The sequence below is a fragment of the Balaenoptera acutorostrata genome, chromosome 20 (genome assembly GCF_949987535.1).
Source record: "Balaenoptera acutorostrata chromosome 20, mBalAcu1.1, whole genome shotgun sequence".
NCBI lineage: Eukaryota > Metazoa > Chordata > Mammalia > Artiodactyla > Balaenopteridae > Balaenoptera > Balaenoptera acutorostrata.
This window is the reverse complement of record NC_080083.1, coordinates 13,612,677-13,636,548: the sequence shown is the minus strand read 5'-3', so window position 1 is coordinate 13,636,548 and position 23,872 is coordinate 13,612,677. Positions and strand designations below refer to the sequence as shown.

General features: G+C 56.9%; 3 protein-coding genes across 4 annotated transcripts in view; 2 read left to right on the top strand and 1 right to left on the bottom strand.

Annotated features, from left to right (window-relative positions):
- Nucleotides 1-8,909, bottom strand: part of RTN4RL1 (reticulon 4 receptor like 1) — a 67,880-nt gene extending 58,971 nt beyond the window's left edge. Inside the window, exon 1 of the mRNA XM_007177473.2 lies at nt 8,076-8,909. Coding sequence (XP_007177535.1) covers nt 8,076-8,088 — 13 coding nt within the window. The 5' untranslated portion in view covers nt 8,089-8,909. The remainder of the gene's footprint in view (nt 1-8,075) is intronic.
- Nucleotides 8,910-12,700: 3,791 nt separating this feature from the next.
- On the top strand, nt 12,701-23,111 carry DPH1 (diphthamide biosynthesis 1). 2 transcript variants are annotated; one of them, XM_028165292.2, is made up of 13 exons: nt 12,701-12,858; nt 14,688-14,840; nt 14,958-15,021; nt 16,615-16,736; nt 17,154-17,311; nt 17,441-17,562; nt 19,443-19,511; nt 20,253-20,409; nt 20,542-20,642; nt 21,491-21,569; nt 21,850-21,990; nt 22,161-22,268; nt 22,973-23,111. In XM_028165292.2, exons 1-12 carry the CDS (start codon nt 12,798-12,800, stop codon nt 22,248-22,250), a joined length of 1,317 nt encoding a protein of 438 aa, XP_028021093.1. In that variant the 5' UTR covers nt 12,701-12,797; the 3' UTR covers nt 22,251-22,268; nt 22,973-23,111. The 2 variants fall into 2 exon arrangements, with proteins under 2 accessions (XP_028021093.1, XP_057391368.1); XM_057535385.1 differs by having other exon boundaries at nt 12,758-12,858; nt 14,670-14,840.
- OVCA2 (OVCA2 serine hydrolase domain containing) lies at nt 22,278-23,806 on the top strand. Its single transcript, XM_007177472.2, has 2 exons — nt 22,278-22,623; nt 22,973-23,806. The coding sequence occupies exons 1-2, from the start codon at nt 22,314-22,316 to the stop codon at nt 23,470-23,472; spliced, it is 810 nt and encodes a 269-aa protein (XP_007177534.2). The 5' UTR covers nt 22,278-22,313; the 3' UTR covers nt 23,473-23,806.
- Nucleotides 23,807-23,872: the final 66 nt, after the last annotated feature.

Sequence of the window (23,872 nt, the reverse complement as noted above, 5' to 3'; positions counted from 1 at the left end):
CAAGAGCAGGCCCAGGGCAATGCCTGGGAGGCGCCACACTGAAGGATGGCAGGAGGCGGTGAAGCTGGCAGTGAAGGCTGAGAAGGAGCAGCCACAGAAGTAGGAGAAAGACCAGGGGAGCTGCTATCGGGGAAGCCAAGGGGAACTATGGCCGACGGAGTCAAAGGCCACCAGGTCAGGTGAGACAAGGAAAATGTCTGGTAGGGTCAGTGTCAAGCCAGAGAGGTGACAGTGGAGTGACGGCTGATGTGTCCTCCTTGAGGGGTGAGAGGGAGGTGAGGGCAAGCAGACTCCAAGTGTGGACAGCTTCTCCCAGCTAAGTGGTCACCAGGGGTCCAAGCCCCGCTGCACGAGAGAGAGCTCAAACCCAGGCCTGTGGGCAGTGCAGTGTCCTCTTCGTCAGCACGCGACACAGCCAGTGGCCTTCCTGCCGGCACTGCTTGCTGGCGGCGGACCACAGGGGACTCCCCAGCCCCCAAACTAGAGGAGCTGCTAGGGTAGCAGTCAGGCCAGAGGAGGAGGTCCCTCGAGCCAGCTCTGACCAGGGCCACCTGCGCTATCTGCTCTGTATTCTGGGCTCTAACACTGGACATGATTTGAAGAAACTCTTCTACTGCCGAAAAACCTTTGTCAAACCGTCAATCCAGTCATATTACAGATGGGGAAACTGAGGCCCAGTGTCCAGGGTCCTAGTGAGTCAGCCACAGAGATGGAACCAAACCCAGCCCTGGGACTCCAATTTTGGGGTCCTTTCCAGAGCCCCAGGGTCCCCAGGAAGAAAAGGGCCTTAGCCAGGCCAAAGCCAGGGTCGTGCAGAGCTGCCGCTACAGGCAGAGCCGGGCGGCCGGTGAAGACAGAGACAGACAGGAGGGTAAACACCGTGAGGCGTGCTGCCTGCAGCACAGGCTGAGGAGGTGGCCGGCGTGCTGGCCGGCACGCTGCCAGCACAGCCCTCGCCCCACGCCCAGCCGGCCCAGGCTGCCCCACACTGGCCACTGAGTGACCTACCCGGGCCCGCCTCCCCCGAAGCCCACTGAACTGCCTGCTCCTTCTTCCTCCCAGCCTGCTCAGACAAGCCCATGAATAGAACATTAAAGGTAAAACCTTCTAAAAGAAAAACCAGCTCCCTGGTAGGAGTCGCCCCATGATATGTCAAATGCAGAGCAAGGCTTCCTGCCTTGTGTGCTTCTCACTAATGGAGGCACCTTAGCCTCCGTTCCCCATCATCCAATCGCCCTATAAATAAATCATTGTAAGAAGAATGCCAATTTTCCCCCTAGGGCCTCATGAATCTCTCTATAAAAGCCCCCTTCACGACGTGTTGGCTCAGGTGCCCAGAGAGGGACATGGCGAACTCTGCTAGGACAATTTTAGAGGCAGAAGCAACTCTCACGCCACCTCTGTGGGCTGAGAGCTGGTAACCTAGCTCTTCTCCTGACTTGGGGAAGAATTTTTTGCTCCATTTCCTGCAGATCCACCACGACCACAGTGCCACTGTCCTCTGGAATCAGCCCAGGACGCTACCAAGAGGCCTCGGCTCCGAGGGCTGCGGTGGTTTGTCCCCTGGCAGACATGTGATGAGTCGTGCGCACCCACCCCTGCGTGGGCGGGTGAGCCATAGACCCGCTTGAGCTTTGTTCCCGACACATGGCATGCAGAGTGCTGGCCTGCCCACTCCCGGGGCTCCCACTGAGTGGCTCACCGGCCACCCGTGGTGCCAACGTCACGCTAGTGGCCCCAGGGTGGGCATGCCGACCTAAGCGCCAGAGCCCACAGCTGAGCATCCGGGACGCCCAGCTTTGCCACAGTGGACCTCTGGCGTGCACTCCCGGAGCCTGCTGCACGCTCACCAGGTGTGTTTCTGCACACACGCATAGAGTATTGTGCCAACCCTCTTGCTATGCACCTCTTGTGAATCACATAGCAGGGGCTGTTTGCAGTTTCGGGTCCCAAGTTCACTGACTGATTAGACAGTAATCACAGGTTCGGAAGCACCCCGCTGAATCCGTTAGATCTGACACCCCGCGCCACCCACACCGAGGAGGAGAGGCGCTCCTCGCTCCGAGGGGGGGATCTGCTCTTCTACACCGCAAGATCGGCTGCACTCTGCCTTTTTTTTTCTTTTCCAAACTGCAGGAAGAATGGGCCTCTCAGGTACGCAACCGCGGCCGGAAGGGGGCAGGAGAAATCCCTTGTGGAGGACAGCTCTGAGTTCTGCAATTCCCACCCAGCTGACCAGCTAGGGCTGGGCCATGGGAGCGTCCCCAGGAGTGAAGGCACATTCCAGAGGAGGAGGGGCAGGTGCAGGTGGAGGGACCTCTCTCATCCAGCCTGCTAACTGCCACCACCAGGGGCTGTTGCTCCCTAGTCACCGACCAGTTTGGGGTGTGGCTCTGTTAGCCAATCCACCAGGATGGTCTGGAAGGGGAGCCACGGAGAGCAACCTATGGAGAGATCCCAGCCCCCAAATAAACCATGGCTCCACCTTTCTTACGGGCATGAAAGCAGGCAGGTTGGTGCTGGCCCACTGTCTCATCCCTGTCTGCAATGAAGAATCCAGAGCAGGAGACAGTAGGGGAGGGGTGTGTCTCCCCAGACAGAAAGTGTGTGTGTGGAGGTGGACAGGGTAGAAGAGGACACATGAGAGAGGGGTTCAGGGTATCAGGAGCCCCAAGTCCCAGCCAGAGATGTTCCTGGAGGAACACCAGAAGGGGAGTGTATGGGAACTACCAGGGAACTCTGTAACGAGGCACAAGTGATTCAGCAGCGCCCGGCACCTCGCAGAACAAATGTCATATAAATCAAGGCAGATGGGTATGTGAGGCAGTGGAGCTTAAAGGTTAAGAGAGCAAGGAAAAGAGCGTGGTGGCAGACAAACCTGGGATTGCATCCTGACTCAGTGTGCCAGCTGGGTGACCCAGGGCAAGGGAGTTCATTTGTCTGTGCCTCGGTTTCCTTATCTCGATAGCAGGGACAAGCACAGACTGATCTTGATGGGTGGTTGTGGAGATTGCATGAGGTAAGGCATGGAGTCCACTCAGCTTGGCCCATCACTAGTTATAAGCAGCTATTGTCGGCATGTGGACAGGGACACATTCCGTGATGCCCACTTCCAGCTCGCATCCATCCCCCCTCCTAGCAGGCTTGGCCAAGTACGCTCTGAGACCCGCATGGCCTCCCCTTGCTCTAGTGATGGACACCAAGTCAGCCGTGCCTCTTCTCCCCAGTTCAACGACATCCAAAGGTCCCTGCTCCTGGGCCCCCTTGCCTTGGAGTTGATGTCTCCCTAGGTCTTCTCCCAAGCCTTGAGGAAGCCCTCGCCCTGGGGTGCCTGCCTCACTCGTCTCTTGGACTCACTTCTACCCAGGGTGGCCTGGTCAGCACACCCTGAGGAAAGGGCTGCTTCCAGCACTCTGCACGGAGGTCCTGCCTTCTGCTGTCCCTGGAGGCTCTGTTCCCGTTTTGCCAGTTATTTTGCTTCCTCGGCCATCTGTTCCCTCCCTGTCATCTCCTCTCTGCTTTAACCTTAACCACCACTTCACTGCAGATGGTACCAAACAGATCCGTTCTTGACATCCTTCATGATGCCTGCCCCCTCCTTCTCATCTCCAGAGAGTGAACTTCTGCTCTGTCCTTTCTCAGGCCCTGACTCCAAAGCTTGGAGTTGGATTCACCTCCCACAAGGTCCCATTCACCCTCCTCGGTTCCATCTTCTGTCAACTCTGTCATAGGTCAGGGGGCAAACACCTGCCCTTTTCCCCGTCTTTTCCTTTTCCTAATGAGACTTCCTCTTTTCAAACTTGGCCGAGAACCTCTCCTGGCGTCAAGTCCACTGTTTGCTCTGGTTATCCACCTGGTCTCCTAAAACAGAGCTGTTTAACCCTCCAGGGGGGTCGGGGTTGGTAGCCTGAATCTGAGACCAGAAACTCAGGTTCATTCCTGCAGTAAAGGAGCCAGTACGTCCACGCTGGGACTTTGGGTCCTGAACTGTTCCTCTGTAGAAAATGGACCTGGAAATTGCAGTGAGGACTTGGCTCTGTGTTGGCATGACAGAGACCGAACCAAAACACATTTTCCACATTGTGTGAGCTCACAAAAGGGGAGCATTGCACTGCTTTCTTTGCTTTTATTCTGGATCCTGGTGAGAAAATGCATGCATGGACTTTATTTAGCAACTCACTCTGCCTCTCCTCTCTATTGAGGTGACCTGGTGCTCCCCTAAAATTCTTCCTCTTGGCTTCTCTTTGCTGGCATAAGGACCAGGAGCTTTGAGGAAAGAAGTCCGGAAACTCCTAATTAAGGAAACTGTCTTGGTGTCATTGGTTTCACTAGGCTGCATTACTTGAACGGGACAGAATTGGGCTGGGAAGACTGAAATCCCACTTCTGTACCTGGATTTGGGCTAAAAAGCCTCATATCTCAACCCTCTAGCCAGGGCTCTTGTATTTCCCCTCTACACTTTCTCTAGCAGAAAGCAGAGTGTCTTGGCTGTCCATGAAACACTCCCCACTTCCCTTCTCCATTGGGGCTAAGGAGGCCATGTCACTAATAGCTCCAAGAGGAGCCTCCTTACACCTGGCCACGTGGAGACTCTCTGATTCCCTAGGGAACCTCTGGATTCAAATCAACCAAGCATCTGACAACCTCATGGTCCCTCTACCTTCCCTTCTTCCCACAAAGGAGACCCAATCTAGCCAGTAGGCCAGCCCATCAGGCTATGGAAACCAAAAGAACAAAATGCATCTTACTGGGTTGCAGGCCTTAATCTAGCTCTTGCTGAATTATTCAGGGATGGCATTAACTTATAAATGAGTGTTTGACTGATTTTTGTGGTTGATATACAGATAAATTCTAATGAAAGACAGCTACAAGATTTTAAATTATTAATTAGACTGCCACTTAACAAAGCCTATTTGGCACTCTATTTCCTTGCTTAACAAGACAAAAACTTTAAGGTTCTGTATGTGCCCAGAGGCTGTTGATTTGCATTCTGTTTTTATAGCTCTAAAAATGAAAACCATAGATCCTGACCTTAAGCAGGCCGCTTCTTGCAAAGCAAAACCCCCAGCAGGCTGCCCTTCCTTCCTGGATGGTGCTGGGTGGCTCGGGGCCTCGCTTGCCCTGACCCCCTCTCATCTCTGACCAGAGATTTGCTTTTTATATTCCTGGTTCTTCTGGGGTAGGCCAGGAGATGGAAAAGCCAGGAGGGCAGCTACTGAAGCCTAAAGCTACCAGCGCTGTCAGCAGCAAGATCCACTGAGGACGCAGGGCTATTCTGGTTCACAGAGGTAGGGCTGTGGCCAGTAGAGTCTGTTCATTAAGAGATGCAAGGCAGCACCCCCAGTTCCTAAAATGTCCTCCCTGGGGACAGCACCATGTTAACTGCAATAGGACAACCAGCAATCAGAAGGACGACCCTTGTGGTCCAATCCCTACTCTCACCTTCTTCCTCCTCTGGGGTTTCTTTGCAGGATGGGTAGGGCTCGTGGTCCCCTCTTCTCCCAGGATCTAGGGAGGGCTACTCTTTCTTCACCTTTCAAACCCTTTTCCAAATCATAATTAAACTATGAAACTCCCTCAGAGCCAGGACCCCACACAGGGTTCTGCATCTGATAGGCAGGGAAACGGCAACAACTATCTGAATCCATGCTATGACATTTTTGCCGGGAGCCTTTGGGAACAATTTGAGAAGCAGAAACTTCAAGGGCCACCTCTCTTGGCACTAGCCCCAGTCATATCTTTGTCTCTGGGCACACACCTAGAATCACACAGAGAATCTGAGTGGCCTGTGTGCGTGTGTGTGTGTGTGTGTGCCTGTACGCGCAAAAGAGACCAGTCCTGGGGACCAGGGTCAGGGGCCAAGGGAGAAAATTGCCCAGGAAAGGATCCAAATAAAAGTCCTTTGCCCACACTATGTCCCACCAGCAGGCTCCAGGCCACTGGAGCCCAGCCCAGCCCAGCCCAGCCAAGGACTTCTCTGCTCTGCTTCCCTCAGGCCAATCCAGGTGGAAGCCTCTTTGGTTGGTAGAACCTCTCCTGCCAATGAAGCTGTGCAGGAAGGGAAAAATAGCCCAAGTGGCAAACACACGTGACTGCCAAGCCTCCAGTGGCCACCTCTTGGGCAAGGTAAAGAGCCTCCCCCTCGGGAGCGGCCCCCAGAATGCATTGGACTCATCCCAAGCTGGGCCTCTGGCTAGCAAGGATGGGAGAAAAAGGCTCCTGGAGGCTGCTCAAGCCTCCCTGGGCACTTAAACCATATAAATAAAGTGCGTGGGCTGCTTCATGGCTCGTTTTTAACTGTAAACTGCCAAAAGACAAAAGACCAAAAGGGAGATGAGATGTCAGTTCCTCTCTATTATCTCCATCACAGACCTGCAGCCCAGACATGGCGGCCTTTAAAACTGCCTGGGAAGCCTTCCCCACTGGGGCAAGTTTGCAGGCGCCTGGCCCAGGCTGACCAGACCTGGGCCTGCGCTCAGCTGTGTAAAAAAGCATCCTCTCTGTGCAGGCACACTCTGGCCAGCACTGTCGGTTGCTGAAAAGGCTTTTAGTCCCTTTCTGCTGGGAAAAGGAACTGGGGTGTATCCGTGAAGTGGTTTCTCCAACCAGCCGCAGAGACTTTTCCCACCCACAGTGAAAGGCAGTCAGCGTTTCCCCCCTGCACTGCACCGACCCACGTGGAGGGCACAAGTCACACACAAGTTTGTGGATATTGACACGGTGGGGCAACCGAGGCTCCTGGGTCGGCCTGAGACGGCCGAGACACCGGCTTTACTGCTTCCAGCGCAGGCGTGGTTTCTTCACCTACCTGTCCGACCTGCTTATGGGGTCTCTTCCATCACCCCCACATCTGCTCCTCCCCGCCCATCTCCGGGCTTTGCTTCCCCCTCCTCCGCTACCTCCCCCTGCCCATTTTCTCCTTCCCGATCCTACTGTGAGGTCAGAATCCAGTGCTTACGACACCTCGGTCTGTTGCCATGGAAACAGGGGCGGATTAAGGCTGCAGCGCGGAGCGCAGGGATCAGGCCCTCCGCTACCTGAGCTCCCGCCTCAGCAGGCTCCGCAGGGCCCGGGCAGCCAGCCGCAGGCGCCCGCGTCTCGTCAGCCGCTCGACCCGGGCCAGGGACGAGGGGGTCCCGACGGGGCGCCGCAGCCCACCCGGACCTGGGAAGGGAGAGAGGTAGACGCAGAGGCCCGGGCAGCGGTTGGCGGAGCCCGTGGGCTCACGGCGTGGTCACCTGCCCTCCCTGGGCCCTGGGGACAGCTCCCGGCGCGGCAGCCACGTGGGGGCGCGGCGGGACTTCCCCAGCGCCCGCGCCAACTTTGCAGCGCTCAGCTATGAGCCCGACAGCCCGAGGGTCGTCGTGAGGTGGTCGTGGGGCCAGCTCTTAAGTTGAGCCTGGCTCCGGCCGCGCACGCTCCCGGCACGGCCTCCGCCTTCGCATCCCTCCGCTCCAGGCAGAAGGAAAGTTTGAGGAACCGATCAGCAGGGGCTAGCCACCAACCCTCGGCCGCTGGGTGTCCAGAGCCCGCCGCTGAGGACCACCAAAACGGGGCTGCAGCGAAGGTGCCCGGGTCCGGGCCCCACCTGGGAACCAGGACGCGCAGTGAGTGAGCGCCCGGGCCGCGCGGTGACTGACCGCCAGCTGCACCGGAGCGCAGCTTGGACCCGGCCCCGCCAAAGCGGCAGAAGCTGGCGGCGTGTGCCCGCGCAGGGGATGGAGCCTGCAAGTCAAAACTTTATACTGGCAAAGCTAAGGTCCCAGGAGGCCGGCTCCCCTTCCATCAGGGGCAGCTCACTGTGGTCTCGAAATGACCTCGCCGAGCCAGATCCCTAGGCGTGGCCGCTTGATCCAGGGAGCAAATCCCGTGTCTCGCTACTGGCCCCAGTCGGGGGCTGAGCTCCTCCAGCAGCACTTCCTCGGCGGGTGCGTCCCCGCAAAGCCCGCCAGACTGCCCAGAGCTGCTTCCCGGGCCCGGAGCCCCGGCGCCTGGCAGCTCTCGGGCGGCTCCCAGGCTCGCGGCTCTGCCCCGTGCGTATCCAACTCCAACTTGCCCCTGCGGCTCCAACTCACCTTTGCGAAGCATGTTGGCCGCGGGGCCGCCACTCGGAGGTCGGCCTAGGCGCGCTCCCTCCCAGGGTCCGGATTCAAATCCTTGGGCGCTGGCTGCAGCTAATCCGAGCGCGTCGAGGCGGGGGCAAGCCGGGAATCCGCTTGTGCCCGGCGGCCCGGCCCCGCAGGGGCATGGTGAGCCCGAGCCCCGCGCCGAGGGCACCGGCGCCCACCAGCAACCGCGGCGCTGCCCGGCAACCCCGGGGCGAGCTGCTTGCTCCGCGGAGCTGGCGGCCTGCTTCTGCAGCCCCGAGCACTTTGCAGGCGGTTTTGAGGGGGGACGCCGCCCCCCGGCCGCCCGGCCGCGGCCCCCTCTTTTCCGCCCCCTCGGGCCGCAGCCGCCGCCGCGGTTGCTGCAAAAGGGCGCTCGCACGCACCGCCAAGCTCCGGGGAAAGCGCCCGACGCGCGTTTGCAGGACCGTGCGATCGGCGGAGCGGGGCGCCTCCCTTCCTCCCCCCGGCTTCCCCCACCTCTCCTCCCTCCTTCCCTCCCCCGCTCGCTAGCTCCCTCCCTCTCTCTCTCCGCTCCCCGCCCCCGCTCACGGAGCGCCTCCCATACAAAATTTATGAAAGTGCTCTCAGCTCGCGGTGCTGAGCGCCGTCCTATTCCCAGGGCAGCGGCGCTCAGCCGTGCGGCGCCGCCTCCCAAGGTGTTTTCGCTGCGCCCGACCCCGGGGACGATCCTCGGCCTGCGGCCGTCCAAGTACCTGCCCCAGTCCCCGGGCCAGTCGTCGGGCCACTCGAGAGCCCCTCCCGGGCCCCGTGGGCTTCCCGGGGCTCGCACCCGCCGCCCCACCCCCCGCTCGCCCTTCGCGGATGGAGGTCACCGGGACAGGCAGCTGGAAGCGTGCGCTCTGCCCGCCGGCTGGGATGCGAGGACCGCCGCCCAGAGTCCCCGATTACAAGTCCGCACCCCTGCCCATCTACTCCCTGGCCGGCTCCTCTTCCTCCTCGGGAGGCTCGACGGCTCCTCCTTGCCCAGGATAGCTCCGGCAGACCCAGCCGCATCGCATCCCGAGACCCAGGACACTATCCTTTTTGAGGGGTGGTGTGGTGTGCCCCCTGGCTGGTCTACACATCTCAGCAAGAATTGGGGAGGCCCAGTTGCATATTCTAGAGAGGGAAAGACTGATGTGGGGCTTAGGCAAGCTATCTCCGCCTGGGAGGGTGGGGGGCTCTGTTCTCCCTCAGTCTACACAGATCCCGCCCCGGGCTTCGTGGAAAATGGAGGAGGCACTGCCTAAAAAGCAGGTCCCACAGGGGACCAGTTGGGCTGAGCTTAGAGAAGGTTCAGGCCAGATGAGTCCTGGGTGGAGGCCGGCACCCCCTACTGGCCTGGGATAAGAGGGGTCCTGGAGGGGGAAAAGAGTGGGCTAAGTCACCCTTTAAAGGTACATTTATTGAGGGTCTATCATTGTAGCGTACTACTATTCCCCGGGGATTCAGCCAATGAAAAAGGCAAGGTCCCTGCCCTTGTGGAGTTTACAGTTAATAGGGACCAATTGAGGAAAGTCCAGATGAGATGGCGCTTGGAAGAAGAAAAAGCCAGGTGTTGTTCTGGAGCTGATACGGGCAGATCAGGGAAAGCCGTTCCGAGCAGGTGACATCTAAGCAGAGATCTAATTGAAGTGAGAGGGTGAGTAGTGTGATTCCTTGGAGAAAAACTTGTCATGATCAGAAGGTCAAAAAGAAGGCCATTATCATTCATTCACCCATACATGCATTCAACCACACCGAGGCTCTGGGTTTGTGCTAACTACCCAGGCTTGGACTTCCAGAAGTTTATGGCACAGCTGGGCAAGACCCACAAGCTAGCTTAGAATGTGACGTGAAGAGATACAGAGTGTGGGAGGGGGCTCTGCTAGCTCTGTAGGGGGGTGGGGGTGGGAAGACCATCCAGAAAGACTTCACAGAAGAGATACCATTGGTCTTGAGGGCTGAATTCATCAGGCTGAGAAGGGGAAAGGCCATTCCAGGCAGGAAAGAATGTGCAAATGCTTGGAGGTGAGGGAGTAACCTTGTTCTGAAGATTAAGAAGATTGGTCGGGAACTACCATGGCAGTCCAGTGGTTAAGAAAGAGCTCGCCTTCCAATGCAGGGGATGCGGGCTCGATCCCTGGTCGGGGAGCTGGGATCCCACATGCCTCTTGGCCAGGAAGCCAAAATGTGGAACAGAGGCAATATTGTAACAAATTCAATAAAGACTTTAAAAATGGTCCGCATCAGGGCTTCCCTGGTGGCGCAGTGGTTAAGAATCCTCCTGCCAATGCAGGGGACATGGGTTTGAGCCCTGGTCCAGGAAGATCCCACATGCCGCGGAGCAACTAAGCCTGTACGCCACAATTACTAAGCCTGCACTCTAGAGCCCCCGAGCCACAACTACTGAAGCCCGCGCGCCTAGAGCCCATGCTCTGCAACAAGAGAAGCCACCGCGATAAGAAGCCCGCGCACCACGAGTGCAGCAACGAAGACCCAATGCAGCCATAAATAAATAAATAAATAAAATCTATATTAAAAAATGGTCCACATCAAAAAAAAAAATCTTAAAAAAAAAAATTGGTCCATCTTGTTGTGGGAAAAGAAGGTGAGGTATTCTCTTAGCCTCCACCAGCTGCAGAGCTGGACTGAGCCACCCGTCTGAGCCCTGCCAGGCAGACACTAGCTGAACTCGATGATGCTGAGAGCTGCAGAGGCCCTCCACCAGTAAACCAACGTCAGCGAGGTTGAACAACTTGACCAGCATCTCACAGCAGATCAGTGCCAAAGTATGGGCCTGAATCAGGGTGTGCTGATCCTCCTTCCACCTCCTCAAGCCGCCTCCCCATGACCCCCTGCCCCACAATCTCCAGTATCTTAGGCAAAGTTAGCTGGGGCTGGGCGTGAGTGTGAGAAGCAGAGTTATTTCAGTCCTCTGGCTGGGTGCTGTTTTGGAGTCCAGCCAGGGAGTGGGGGCGACCGTGGGTGGGTGTTTTAGTTTAATGTGGGGGTAGCACTGTGCCCGCCTTCTTGTCAGGCAGTAATTACTCAGACTGCTGAGTAACTCTGGCAGGGAGACCCCCATGGACAGATGGAGGTGTTCTCCGCCTAAGTTGAATGACAGCCCCCAATGTCCTGCACTGCAGGGTGTTGGGGCACATGCTCATTTCCTAATGGGTGCCAGGGCAACTCATTTAGGACAGGGGCTGTGGGGCAATGTTATAAAAGGATGGGGGACTTCTATCACCAGTGGGCCCACCTCTGCCTAGGGAAAGGCCCTAAGGGATACGGGGCCTGCTAGGGAGAAGCCATTACTCTGCTGGAGCCAGTTTTTCTCCCTTGGAACTCACAGCTGCAGCCAGAGCTAAAGCTGCCCACAGGCTGGGCCTTAGTGTCCTGAATGGGGAGGGGCTGGACTCACGGGGTCCCTGGAATTGAGATCCTACACCCTGGGGGTCCAGAGAACCTGAGGGAATGGGAAAGTGCAGGCTGGACTCTTATCAAGCTGACGAGGTGTTCCTTGGACCCATGTTGGCCACATTCCTGTCCAAAGCTGTGATTGTCCTAAGAGCATCAGTTGGTGGTCTGAGGGGCAGAGCACTGACCCCTTCTGGTCCTCCCCTTGGCTGCTCATTCCCAGCCTGCCCAGCCAGCTCTCCTCTCTGGGCAGTCTCCCAGGCAGGGCCTGTCCCTGGCTGCTTGTTTTTCACTTCTCCATGCACCTTAATTAGGAGTTTCCAAGCAGGGAGAGCCTCCAGGGGAGCCCGAGGCCACAGAGCGCCTTAAAGGGCCAGCTGTGCTCACATAGAGAGCAGAGAGGAAGATGGTGCCAGAGGGCTGCATGGGCAAACGGCCCTGGGGGACGATTGCTCTATGGGGCAGACCTTGCTGAAAGCCAGTCCTGCAGGTACTCTGCTCTTCCAAACGTCAAGGCTGTCTCACTGGCTACCCTGCCTTCTCTTTGGGATTCCAGGAGCTTATGCCACTGATCAGGAGAGAGGCTTCCTAGGCCTGAGGGGCAGCCTAGGCAGGGCAAACGTTGGCCAGAATCCCGAAGGTTTAGGCAGTCGAGTCCTTAGACTTCCCCACTCTCCCAGGAAAGCACCTTCAGGCTGGGGGCCTTCCCCTGGTAGCAGTTTATCACAGGTGAACCTTCCACACTGTCGGTTCTAAAGGTGTAAGGGCAACCGAGCGCTCCGGAAACCGGCACCAAGACTTGGAACTGGCTCGGTGGGTGCTGAGTTCTGTCCTGTCCGAGCAATGGGGTCCTCTGAGGCAGGGAATGCGGCCCCACCCATAGACATCCAAGGCTTATCAGGAGGGGGGAGAGATTGAGGGGAGCTGAAGGAGGACCCTGTGGTGTCCCCATTTACAAGACTCCGCCCGCAGAACTGGGGTAGGGAGTCAGCAAATAGGAGGGCACTTGTCCGGGAGAACCAGGTTCAAGCTGCCCGGAAGGGGAGGAGGGGACAGGGTCGCCGGGAGAACGCAACCGCTGTGGCCGGAGACCACTAGGGGCTCCCGAGAGTCTCGACCTTCCCAGCTGACCTGGGGGTCCACTCTAGCCCCACCCCTATCTTTCTCCTTCACGGTCCCCGCCCCGCAAATCCCCGCCCCTCGCTGGCCGATCGGCGATCGATCGCACTGTCTGCGCTCTCCTCGTTCTTCTAGCGCTGTCTTTTTGGTCCCAAAGTGGGCCAGCTGGTGATGGCGGCGCTGGTTGCGGCCGAGGCCACAGAGTCCGGCAGCCGAAACGGCCCGGGCAGAGGTGGGTGCTAAAACGCTGCGGCCTCCGGACCTCGCATCTCGGGGTAGGGCCCCCAAGTCAGGGACAGGACCCTTTAATGGCGGCGGCGCGTTTCTCCTCCAGACCCGGAAGGCCTTGCCGTCGCTCGCTCTGGGCGGCTGTCGCTGGAGCCCAGGACGACAGGTCTTTCTTTTGCAGCCTTAGGGCACGATCGGGAGCAGCCCCTCCTAGGAGCTTGTAGTCCTCAAGCCGGAAACGCTACCCGCCCTCCCTTGGCGGGCAGACAGACGCCTGAAGACTCACAGATAAGACGTACCCGACGGGGAGGGAAGGAGCCAGGCGCGTTGCCCTGGGCATTCCACAAGTGTGCCTTCGGGGAATGCTTCAGGAAAGATGCACAAGGTTTCATTCACCTGGCACTTATTGAGCGCCCGCTGAATGCCAAGGCCTGTGCTAGGCGCAGGGACTAGACTGCAGCCCTGCCCTCAGGGATCTCACAGTCTACCGAGGAATGCTGACGTAAACAGAAGGTTACAGCCAAATGATAAAGAAGGAAGCGCCTACTGGCCCTTGGGACAAATCGAGCTGCTACGACTAGCAGCTCCCACACCCCAACAACCACAAGGGACTTGGGCCTCTGCCACAGGAGCTTCTGAGAGGGGCGGTCCCAGAGACGCAGGCTTGTGTTTCATGGCCTTTGAAACATCTGAACAAGTACCATAGCAGTGGTAACATTCAAATCTGGACTTAGGGTCCCAAGCCTGCCATTCTAGTTCTCCACTGCACCATCACCACCACCACCACCACCCATGCATCAGCCCTCCGCCCCCCTCCTCTCCCGCCAACACACACACAGAGGCTGAAGTGTCAGGTCTGGCAGGATCCCTGGCAGAAGTTCTGGCAAATAGTACAGGCTCAATAAATATTCGCTGAATAAATTCATTTCTCTCCTTGTCACATTCCCAAACTGTCTGGTGCCTAAAAGAATACCAGGGTTGGGCTAAACTGAATTATGGGGAGTAGGATGCAGATGAAGGGCTGCAGCCTTCCTAAAGGGCTACAATGTTTCTTCTCCTTTAATCAGGGGTTTGTAATTATTTGTGTACCTGCATTTGCCGCCACTAGACTACTAGGCCCTAAAGGGCAAGGTCACTTTTCTGTCCTTACCTGTTTGCCCACAGTCCCGACTAGAGTGTATTCTTTCCATCCTTCCTGGGGTGGGAAGTGGGGTAGAATGATGGAACTGGGGAACTTGTTAAGTCAGTTAAATGTATGGTGTTTATTTCCCTTTTGAATGAGGAGAGGGAAGAGTGCAGGAATTAACCAGTGTAGACATAGTCAGTGGGACTCAAGTAAGGAAGGCAGTCTTTTAAATTAGTACTTACAACAGTTTGCTTATAGATCTCATATCTAGGATCTCAGAACTTCAAGGTGTTCTCAGGGGCTGGGAGGAGAGGGACATTTTCCCAGACTGGTTGGGCTGGCTGGGCTCTTGGGGTTTCCTCAGGATTGTTCTCTATCAAGGAGCAGTTGTGTGGACTTTTTTTTCATTTGCCTCTCAGTTGAGTCCCCTGGTGTCAACTTACTCTCCTGAGGTAAGAGCTGAGCCACATGCTCAAGTCCTTGATTCCCAATAATCTCATAACATGGAAATTAATTATACAGATTTCCTCTTAGCTTAATGGGTTGTCTTTCCAGCTTCAGGATGAACTCAGTGGGGAAGAAGGCTGGGCCAATCCCCTTGGCATCTAGGATCTGGGCCTTAAACTTGGGTGGTGTTAACAGCTCACTCAGGTCTGGCTGTGGTTTAGGCCAGGCACCAACCAACTCAGGCCTTGCACTCATCCTAGGTCGAGCCCCTCGGGGCCGCTTGGCCAATCAGATACCCCCTGAGATCCTGAACAATCCCCAGCTGCAGGCAGCCATTCAAGTCCTGCCTTCCAACTATAACTTTGAGATTCCCAAGACCATCTGGAGGATCCAACAGGCCCAGGCCAAGAAGGGTGAGCCCATAAGCTTTGAGCGGGTGGGGGAGGAGAGGTTGCCTGGCCGAGCCAGGGGCAGTGTCCCATCCCAGTCTCTTCCCAGCCCTCTGCTCATGTCTCTGCTCTGTCTTGCAGTGGCCTTACAAATGCCTGAAGGCCTCCTCCTCTTCGCCTGTACCATCGTGGATATCTTGGAAAGGTGAGCCTTGGGCCACTGACGAAGCTGAACCAAGACCTTCCCCATGTCCATTACAGCTCTGCCTATTGGCATCATTTTTTCCTTCTGGACCTCTGCCTTACCGTGTTCCTTCCCACAGCCATACACACACCAAGGGAAAAACCCCAAACTAAACTCCTAGCCTGCTGCAATCCCTGCTTGTCTCTATAAATCTCCCCTTCCCTAAAAGAAATTGGGAGGGAGAAATGAGTCAATTCCAGTATCTTCAAAGGTGGGCCCACAGCAGGTGGTGGAGCCTGAGGAAGAAGCTAAGAGTCCTCAGAGTTGACCCTGCAGTGGGCTGGGTGGTCAGCGTGGGGTCTGGCTTGGGGGAAACTTTTTCTCTGGCACATTTGGAGGAGTGAGGCAAGAGGGGCTTGGCAGAGGGAGAAGCGCATAGGAGATGGTATTCAGTTCCTCTACCTCCCTCATCTAAGTTTCTTCAATACAATGAGCCATCCTTGGGAGGGGGGTGAGTGCTCAGCCATCTGGAACCAGCAAAGGAACAGGGAGGGTGAAAGAAGAAAGGGGAGGTCACCTCGTGATGGGAACCTCCCACTTCCCTGCTGCTGCCCTACCCCCACCCTGCTCCTCATCCCCGCTGCCACAGACTCACTTCCCTGCTCCCACCCTCTTGCCCCTTGGGGATGCTCTCTGGGGCTCGGGCCAATTTGCATACATTTTAATCTATAAAAAATTAAGTGCTCTGGCTGACTCAGACGCCTGGGCTGCATTCTAAGGAGCTGAATTATCTGCTTCTGTGCACAGCCTGATTTGGGGAGGTGGGGGAGCTGCCTGGCAGCAGCTCAGCTTTCTGCACCACACCCCCGGGAGAGGAACGGGGAGACCCCCTGACACTGAGCCAGACTCCACGCCCCAGGGGTGGGTCTCAGGGAAGAGCTAGTCCTCTGGCTCCATTCCTGTGGTGAGTTGAGGGAGAGTGGGGTCTTCCCCAGCCACCCCATCCCCCAGTGATTGAGGCCTGGCAGCAGATCCCACGGCAATGTGCTGGCCAGAGCCCACTCTTCCTGACGCATGAGGTGTGTGGGTGGCGCCACGTGCTGCGGAGGAGCTGTCCATGGGTGCCCCCATCCCGGGCACAGAGGGCCCTGACTAAGGGTGGGGAGGTAGCAGGGGGTCTGGGCGACGGGCAGGCTATGTGTATCCACACACGCGTGCCCACACACGTCATGGCGCCAGGGTGTGGGAGTGGGTGTCTTTGCCCCTGTGTGCATGCTCATTGCTCTGGGTGGGAGGAGTTGGGGCGGCGGAGGTCTGTGTTTGACCCCCTGTATGCCAGGCTGAGGGTTGGGGGTCCCTCTTGCAGTCTGAGCCTGGGCAGAGGAATAAGCATGCTACAGAGTCCGTCCTCATACAGCTACGGTTCCAGGAGCCGCTGCCAGGCCTGGGGGAGGTAGCAGCTGGGCCCCTCCTACTCTGTTGGCAGAAGTGGCAGCTGCCAACCCAAGGGATTGCGAGAGGTAGGGAGAGTGGAGCTGGGCCCTGAGATACCTCCACAGTTAGGTTCTCTGCTACCTCCTGGTGTCACTGTCCCATTGTTCCCCACCCCGACAGGTTCACGGAGGCCGAAGTGATGGTGATGGGTGATGTGACCTACGGGGCTTGCTGTGTGGATGACTTTACCGCAAGGGCCCTGGGAGCTGACTTCCTGGTGCACTATGGCCACAGCTGCCTGGGTACGGCAGACCAGGACACCCAGACCCTGGCAGGGAGGTGGGACTGCACGCTCATCTCCGTCACAGTGCCTTGTCCTGCTTGTATGCACAAGGTGCCTCCCGGTTTCTGGGATGGCCTTGGCCTTCCTGCACTGCAGGTGGATCTTTCCTTTGGGTTTGGTTGCCTTGGAAACCATGCTGCTGTCCCAGATGCGGGTGTTTGAAAGGCTGTTGGTGGTAGAGCAGGCTGGGCCCCCAGCCGAGTGACAGAGAAGGAGCTTCTAAAAGACCTGTGACAACACCCTCCCCACCTCCCCCAACCCCTCCCTCTAACCCTCAGGCTAAAGCCACTGGTCCTGGCTACTCAGAAACCTTGGGCCAGGCCCTCTGCCCCTCCTGCCTTCCAAAACAGTCTCCTGAACTCTTCCCTCCTCCCAGTTCCCATGGACACCTCGGCCCAAGACTTCCGGGTGCTGTATGTCTTTGTGGACATCCGGATAGACACTGCCCACCTACTGGACTCTATCCGCCTCACCTTTCCCCCAGCCAGTGCCCTTGCGCTGGTCAGCACCATTCAGTTTGTGTCAACTTTGCAGGTAAGTGGGCAGACAGTGGCCAGTCTCCAGGCTCTTCCTGGATCCCCATGGCAGGTGCTCCAGGCTGGTCCTTTGGCCCTGCCTCTCCTTCCCCATCCACTTGCTTCCCTTCCCTCATTATCCCTACAGGCAGCTGCCCAAGAGCTGAAAGCTGAGTATCGTGTGAGTGTCCCACAGTGCAAGCCCCTGTCCCCTGGGGAGATCCTGGGCTGCACGTCCCCCCGTCTACCCAAGGAGGTGGAGGCTGTTGTGTAAGTGAAAAATGGGGTGCTGGTCATAGAGACGTAAGAAATGTACCCTAGGAGGGAGCTGAGGTTCATCATCCAGGGAAGGAAACTGAGTCTAAAGCTCCTTAGCCATTCGCTCAAGGTCACCTTGCAAGATGGGGACCAAATAGGGTTTCAGGTTTCCTGTCTCCCTCTCCAGTGCTCTGTCCAACATCCAGAAGGCTATGCCCAGGGTGGAGCAGGAATCAGGGCCTGATGGGGGGGATGAGGGTGGGCTAGAAATGGTGGGAATATAATTGGAGAAGATGGATGGGCACGCCCAGGCTGCAGCCCCATTAATTTAGCATCCGGACAGCTAACAAGCAGGAGCAGCATGTCTCCTGCTGCCTAATTATTTTAGGTAATGGAAATGCTTAATGTTGTGTGAACGCAGCCAGCCCCGGAGCCGACAGCTCCCCCGGCTAAGACTGGGGAGGGGAGCCCCATTCCCAGCTAATGGCAGGGAAGGAGGGAGGGGCACTCCCCGGACTCAGCCCCACCTCTGGGGCTGCTGCTGTTCCCACAAGCCTTGCTGCACCCACACAGGACATCCCTGCCCCTAGCAGGCCCACCTCAGGGCCTTCCCCAGCCCAGACCTGGGAGCCCTGCTCCCTGAGGGGCATTCCGCCTGTGCCTGTGCCTACATAACTCTGAGCTCATAGATGCCTACCCCTGGGGGCGTCATGGTGTGTGTTGGAAGGAGGGACACCCTGAGTGTTGGCCATTCATCAAAATCTGATGTGATCTCCAAGACAGAAGGAGCTGCCGTGCAGATTGTCTTCCATGCTCTGGCCTCTCCATGGTCTGGGAAGGTACTGTTAGGGACAGCATCTCCTAGGCATGCTTGGTACAGCCTGATGGGTAAGCCTAGAATCAAGTCCCAGATATACTGCTTAATAGCTGTGTGACTTTGGGCAAGTTTCTTAACATCCCTGAACCTCACTTGTATCTTTTGTGAAATGGGGATACTATAGGTAGCAGCTTGGAGGATTACCTGATAGGACTGAGTGAAGTCATACATGTCAGGTGTTTAGCCCAGGCCTGGTACACGGAAGGCACAAGCCCAGTAAACAGTGGCTGTTATTACAACTCAATAACTGGACCCAAGAGCTAGTTTGGGCAGAGAGTAGCCAGTATATACCCTGAAAGCTCATTTATGGCATAGATGACACCCTGAACACTACTTCCCACATCTATATTGAGCTAGGTGAGGGAGAATCTGTCACTCCCCCTCCAAGTTAGGATCTAGATCTAGAGCCTTACCACGGCCTTGGCTGTCCCTTTTCTCTTCCCCTAGAAGGTCGGGGTGGGGAGAGGTGCAGTTCTTAGATTCTGCATTACATAGCTAGAGGGGCCTTAATGGTCATCCAATTCAAACTTATTTTACATGTGAAAAAACCAGGATGGGGGTCTTCCCTGGTGGTGCAGTGGTTAAGAATCCACCTGCCAACGCAGGGGACACGGGTTCCATCCCTGGTCCAGGAAGATCCCACATGGGGCGGAGCAACTAAGCCCATGCGCCACAACTACTGAAGCCCGCGTGCCTAGAGCCCATGCTCCACAACAAGAGAAGCCATCTCAGTGAGAAGCCCGTGCACCACAACGAAGAGTAGACCCCACTCGCCGCAATTAGAGAAAGCCGGTGCACAGCAACGAAGACCCAACGCAGCCAAAAACACCCAAAAACAAAACAGGGCGGGTGGGGTGGGGTGAGGGGGGCGGTGTGTGTGAAATGATGCTTTGTCCCAGTTCACATACACAGTCAGCAGCATAGCCAAGAACTCAGTCCTCTGGACCTCCGAGCCAGTGCCTGCTTCTTCTGGTGCCCCACCCCACACTTACTGTCCCCTTTCTCCCCCCTGCAGATATCTTGGAGATGGCCGCTTCCATCTGGAGTCTGTCATGATTGCCAACCCCAATGTCCCCGCTTATCGGTATGGACTGAGCTGGGCTGACCAGCTGGGAAGGGGGTGGGGTTCCCTGTCACTGAAACCCTCAGTTAGCCCAAACTTCCTCATCCCTTGTCCACTTAACAGCCCCCGGCCCTAAGGATCTGAGGCACTTGGGTTCTGAATCTGGGTATCAGGAGAAGGGTTGCTGCTGCACAGCACCTACCCATCCCCTGGAATCACACCCGGATCCTAGACCCCTCTCCCACTCTTGCCTGCTCGAGTTGTGGAACTGATCTTCCCAAAGACAATCTCTGCTCTTGCCTCTGTTCTTTTTTTTTTTTTAATTTTTAAAATTATTTATTTATTTATTTATTTATTTATTTATTTATGGCTGTGTTGGGTCTTCGTTTCTGTGCGAGGGCTTTCTCTAGTTGTGGCAAGTGGGGGCCACTCTTCATCGCCGATGCACGGGCCTCTCACTATCGCGGCCTCTCTTGTTGCGGAGCACAGGCTCCAGACGCGCAGGCTCAGTAATTGTGGCACACGGGCCCAGCTGCTCCGCGGCATGTGGGATCTTCCCAGACCAGGGCTCGAACCCGTGTCCCCTGCATTGGCAGACGGATTCTTAACCACTGCGCCACCAGGGAAGCCCTTGCCTCTGTTCTTAATTGCCTGCATGCAGCCTGAGGGTTCAGGAGACCAAGGGGCCGAGTCGGGGAGCTGTGTATATAGCACAAATCCTGTAAGTAGCTGTCACTGTGACCATGACAGCTTCTTTTCCAGATACGACCCGTACAGCAAAGTCCTGTCCAGAGAGCACTATGACTACCAGCGCATGCAGGCCAACCGCCAAGAAGCCATAGCCACTGCCCGCTCAGCTAAATCCTGGGGTCTCATCCTGGGCACTTTGGGCCGCCAGGGCAGTCCCAAGATTCTGGAGGTCAGAGGGCTCGGGATGGCCTCTGGAAAAGAGGACTAACTGGGAACCGAGCTGGGAAAATCAGTAGCCTAAGGGATTTAGCTTTGGCTGCTTGATCATGGGGACCCCAGCTCTGCCTCCCTCTCCCAACAGCACCTGGAATCTCGGCTCCGGGCCTTGGGACTTCCCTTCGTGAGGCTGCTGCTCTCTGAGATCTTCCCCAGCAAGCTTAGCCTTCTTCCTGAGGTGGATGTGTACGTTTCCCCACCTTACCTGTCTAGCTATGACTCTGGCTAAAAAAGCTTAGAATCTGGGTCCTGCCCAGCACCTATTTAAGGCTGGAGTCGGTGCTTCCATGATCATGAAATTTTAGCGTTTACAGAGCACTTGTCCAGCAGGGACTACCTTTGGCTGTGGGTCTTCCCTACTTTGTCTGGCTTGGGGGCTCACAGGCAACGGCAGCATCATAGTCATTCTGCATGAGATGAGTTGGAGGGGTGGTTGGCACCTGCACTGTACCAGGCACTAAATTTGATTCTGGGGATATTATTGCAAATGAGCTGCCCAGGCCCTCCCTTCAGGGGGCTCATAGTCAGTGGAGGAAACAGGAGAAAACAAGCAACACCATAGTGTTATTCTTTTTTTTTTTTTTTTTAACATATTTATTTATTTTTGGCTGTGTTGGGTCTTCGTTGCTGGGCGTGGGCTTTCTCTAGTCGCAGCGAGCGGGGGCTACTCTTCGTTGCGGTGCGGTGGCTTCTTGTTGCGGAGCATGGGCTCTAGGCATGCGGGCTTCAGTAGTTGTGGCTCGCGGGCTCTAGAGCGCAGGCTTAGTAACTGTGGCGCACAGGCTTAGCTGCTGCGCAGCATGTGGGATCTTCCTGGACCAGGGCTCGAACCCGTGTCCCCTGCATTGGCAGGCGGATTCTTAACCACTGTGCCACCAGGGAAGTCCCCATAGTGTTATTCTAAACAGCAGTAGGTGACAGTCTAGAATAGTAAACACGCATTGGCTGTGTTGGGGACACAGCCATGTTCTTCAGCATGCTGCCCAGGAACAGGGGGGGCCCCCCCTTGGATCTGACGTGACTTCCCCTCCCAGGTGGGTGCAGGTGGCATGTCCACGCCTCTCCATTGACTGGGGCACAGCCTTCCCCAAGCCGCTGCTCACACCCTATGAGGTAACACCACGTTTTGAAAATCCCTGGGAGAGAGTGGTCTTTGCTCCTAGTTCTGTATAGGAAGGGATCTGAAGTGGGGTGGGTGGGCAGCACTTAGTTACAGCTGAGCCACTTCCTAGCTGTGTGGCCTTGGAAGTCCCTTCACCTCTCTGAACCTCACATTTCCTCTCTGTGCTATAGGGATATAGTAGGACCTTCGTAGGCCGTCGTGAGGGCAGAATTAAATAATCCTGCGTAGAAAAATGTTGGCAGATGTTACTGTCCGGTGTTTCTCCTCTAGGCGGCAGTGGCCCTGAGGGACATTTCCTGGCAGCAGCCCTACCCTATGGACTTCTACGCCGGCAGCTCCTTGGGGCCGTGGACGGTGAACCACGGGCGGGATCGGCTGCTCCAGCACCCGGGCCGGCCGGCGCTGGGCAAGGTAGGAAGGAACCTCAAGGAGGGCGGAGAGGCTTGGGCGCGGCCAGACATTGGCCGCCTCCTTGGTGACGCGAGCCGAGCCCGCCGCCTTGCGGCCGCTACGGGAAATGCGTGTCAGCGGGGTGGGGAACGTCGGGGAAGCGGGACCGTGACCAAAGTCGGCCACCTCAGGTTCAGGAGAGGCCCGCGCGCCCCTTTCCAGCCGTGGCTTGCGAGGCTTGCACCTGCAGAGACGAGGAGGTCGCGCCGCCCGCTCCCTGAAACGCTCCTTCGTCCCAGGTATCAGCTCCAGCTCTGGCCGGGCCGCACCCTCTCTCCGTTGTCATGGCAACGCCCACTCTCTCTGAGACCCGCCTCCAGGGTGGTGCCGGCACTGGGTTCCGCCCCCTTATGTTCAACTTCCGCTCGGGGAAAGACCGCTTCCGGTCCCTCTGGCGCTTGCCCAGAATTATGGATACGTCTCAGCCTCTGCGGGTCTTGTGCCTGGCCGGTTTTCGGCAGAGCGAGCGGGGCTTCCGCGAGAAGACTGGAGCGCTGCGGAAGGCGCTGCGGGGCCGCGCAGAGCTCGTGTGCCTCAGCGGCCCGCACCCGGTCGCGGACGCAGCGGGCCCTGAGGGCGCCGGGCCAGACCCCGGTGAGATGAGCCCTGCCCGGAAATGCGCTCAGTCTTCTCTGTCTTGCCTCGTCCCCGTAACGCCTGCCTGCACACAGCCACCCTTGCCCTCCCCTCATTCCTGCCGCCCTCCCACCTCATTCTGCCTATGCCCTCCATCCCTCCCACCCCAGCCCCTCGCTCAAATTCCAGCCTGGCCCTTCCAGACTTCCACCTTGTCTCCTCTCCAGGTCAGTCTGTTCCCCCCTCATTTTCCCCAGACTTTATTCTTTCCTTCAGCCTCCTCTCTTACCCTCACTCCCTTTCTCATTTCTCTCCCCCTGGATTTACCCTTTCCCTAACTCTGAACTCTTCTCCCTCATCGCTGTAGGGCCCTGCCCTCCGGAGGAGCAGCCTCGAGGCTGGTGGTTTTCCAAACAGGAGGCAGACGTTTTCTCGGCACTGGAAGAGCCCACGGTGTGCAGAGGTCTGGAGGAAGCCCTGGGAACGGTGGCACAGGCACTGAGCAAGCTGGGGCCTTTCGATGGGATCCTTGGTTTCAGCCAGGGGGCCGCGCTAGCAGCCCTTGTGTGTGCCCTTGGCCAAGCCGGCGATCCCCGCTTCCCTTTGCCCCGGTTTATCATCCTGGTATCTGGTTTCTGTCCCCGGGGCCTTGGCCTCAAGGAAGCCATCCTGCAGGGCCCCTTGTCACTGCCTTCCCTCCATGTTTTTGGGGACACTGACCGCGTCATCCCCTCTCAGGAGAGTATGCAACTGTGTAGCCGATTCGCTGGAGCCATCGCCCTCACCCACTCTGGTGGCCACTTCATTCCGGCAGCCGCGCCCCAGCGCCAGGCCTACCTCCAGTTCTTGGACCAGTTTGCAGAGTGAAAGATCAACAAATGCCTTTGCCTCTGCATTCCCTCTCCACCCCCCACCCCCTAATGGGGACACATGACCTTGATGCAGCCTCTATAATCCCTGTCCTCCCCTTCTTTCCCCTACTGTGATCTCAAGAGACAAATATCAATACTTAAGACTCAAATTTTATAAGCCCAGCTCTGCACTCAAGAAAAAGAGGATTAGGAGGCCTAATGGACTTTGACCATGGCATCTGATATTCAAATATGAAAAAGGTCAGTGGAGCCCTGGATGAGTGGAGGGTAACACGAAAAGCAGAGACTGGCAGCACTGTGACTGCCACACAATAAAGTGGTGATTTGGATTTTGAGCATCTTTTCCCTGGTATACACAGGAAAACTCTTTATTTAAAAAAAAAAAAAAAAAAAAA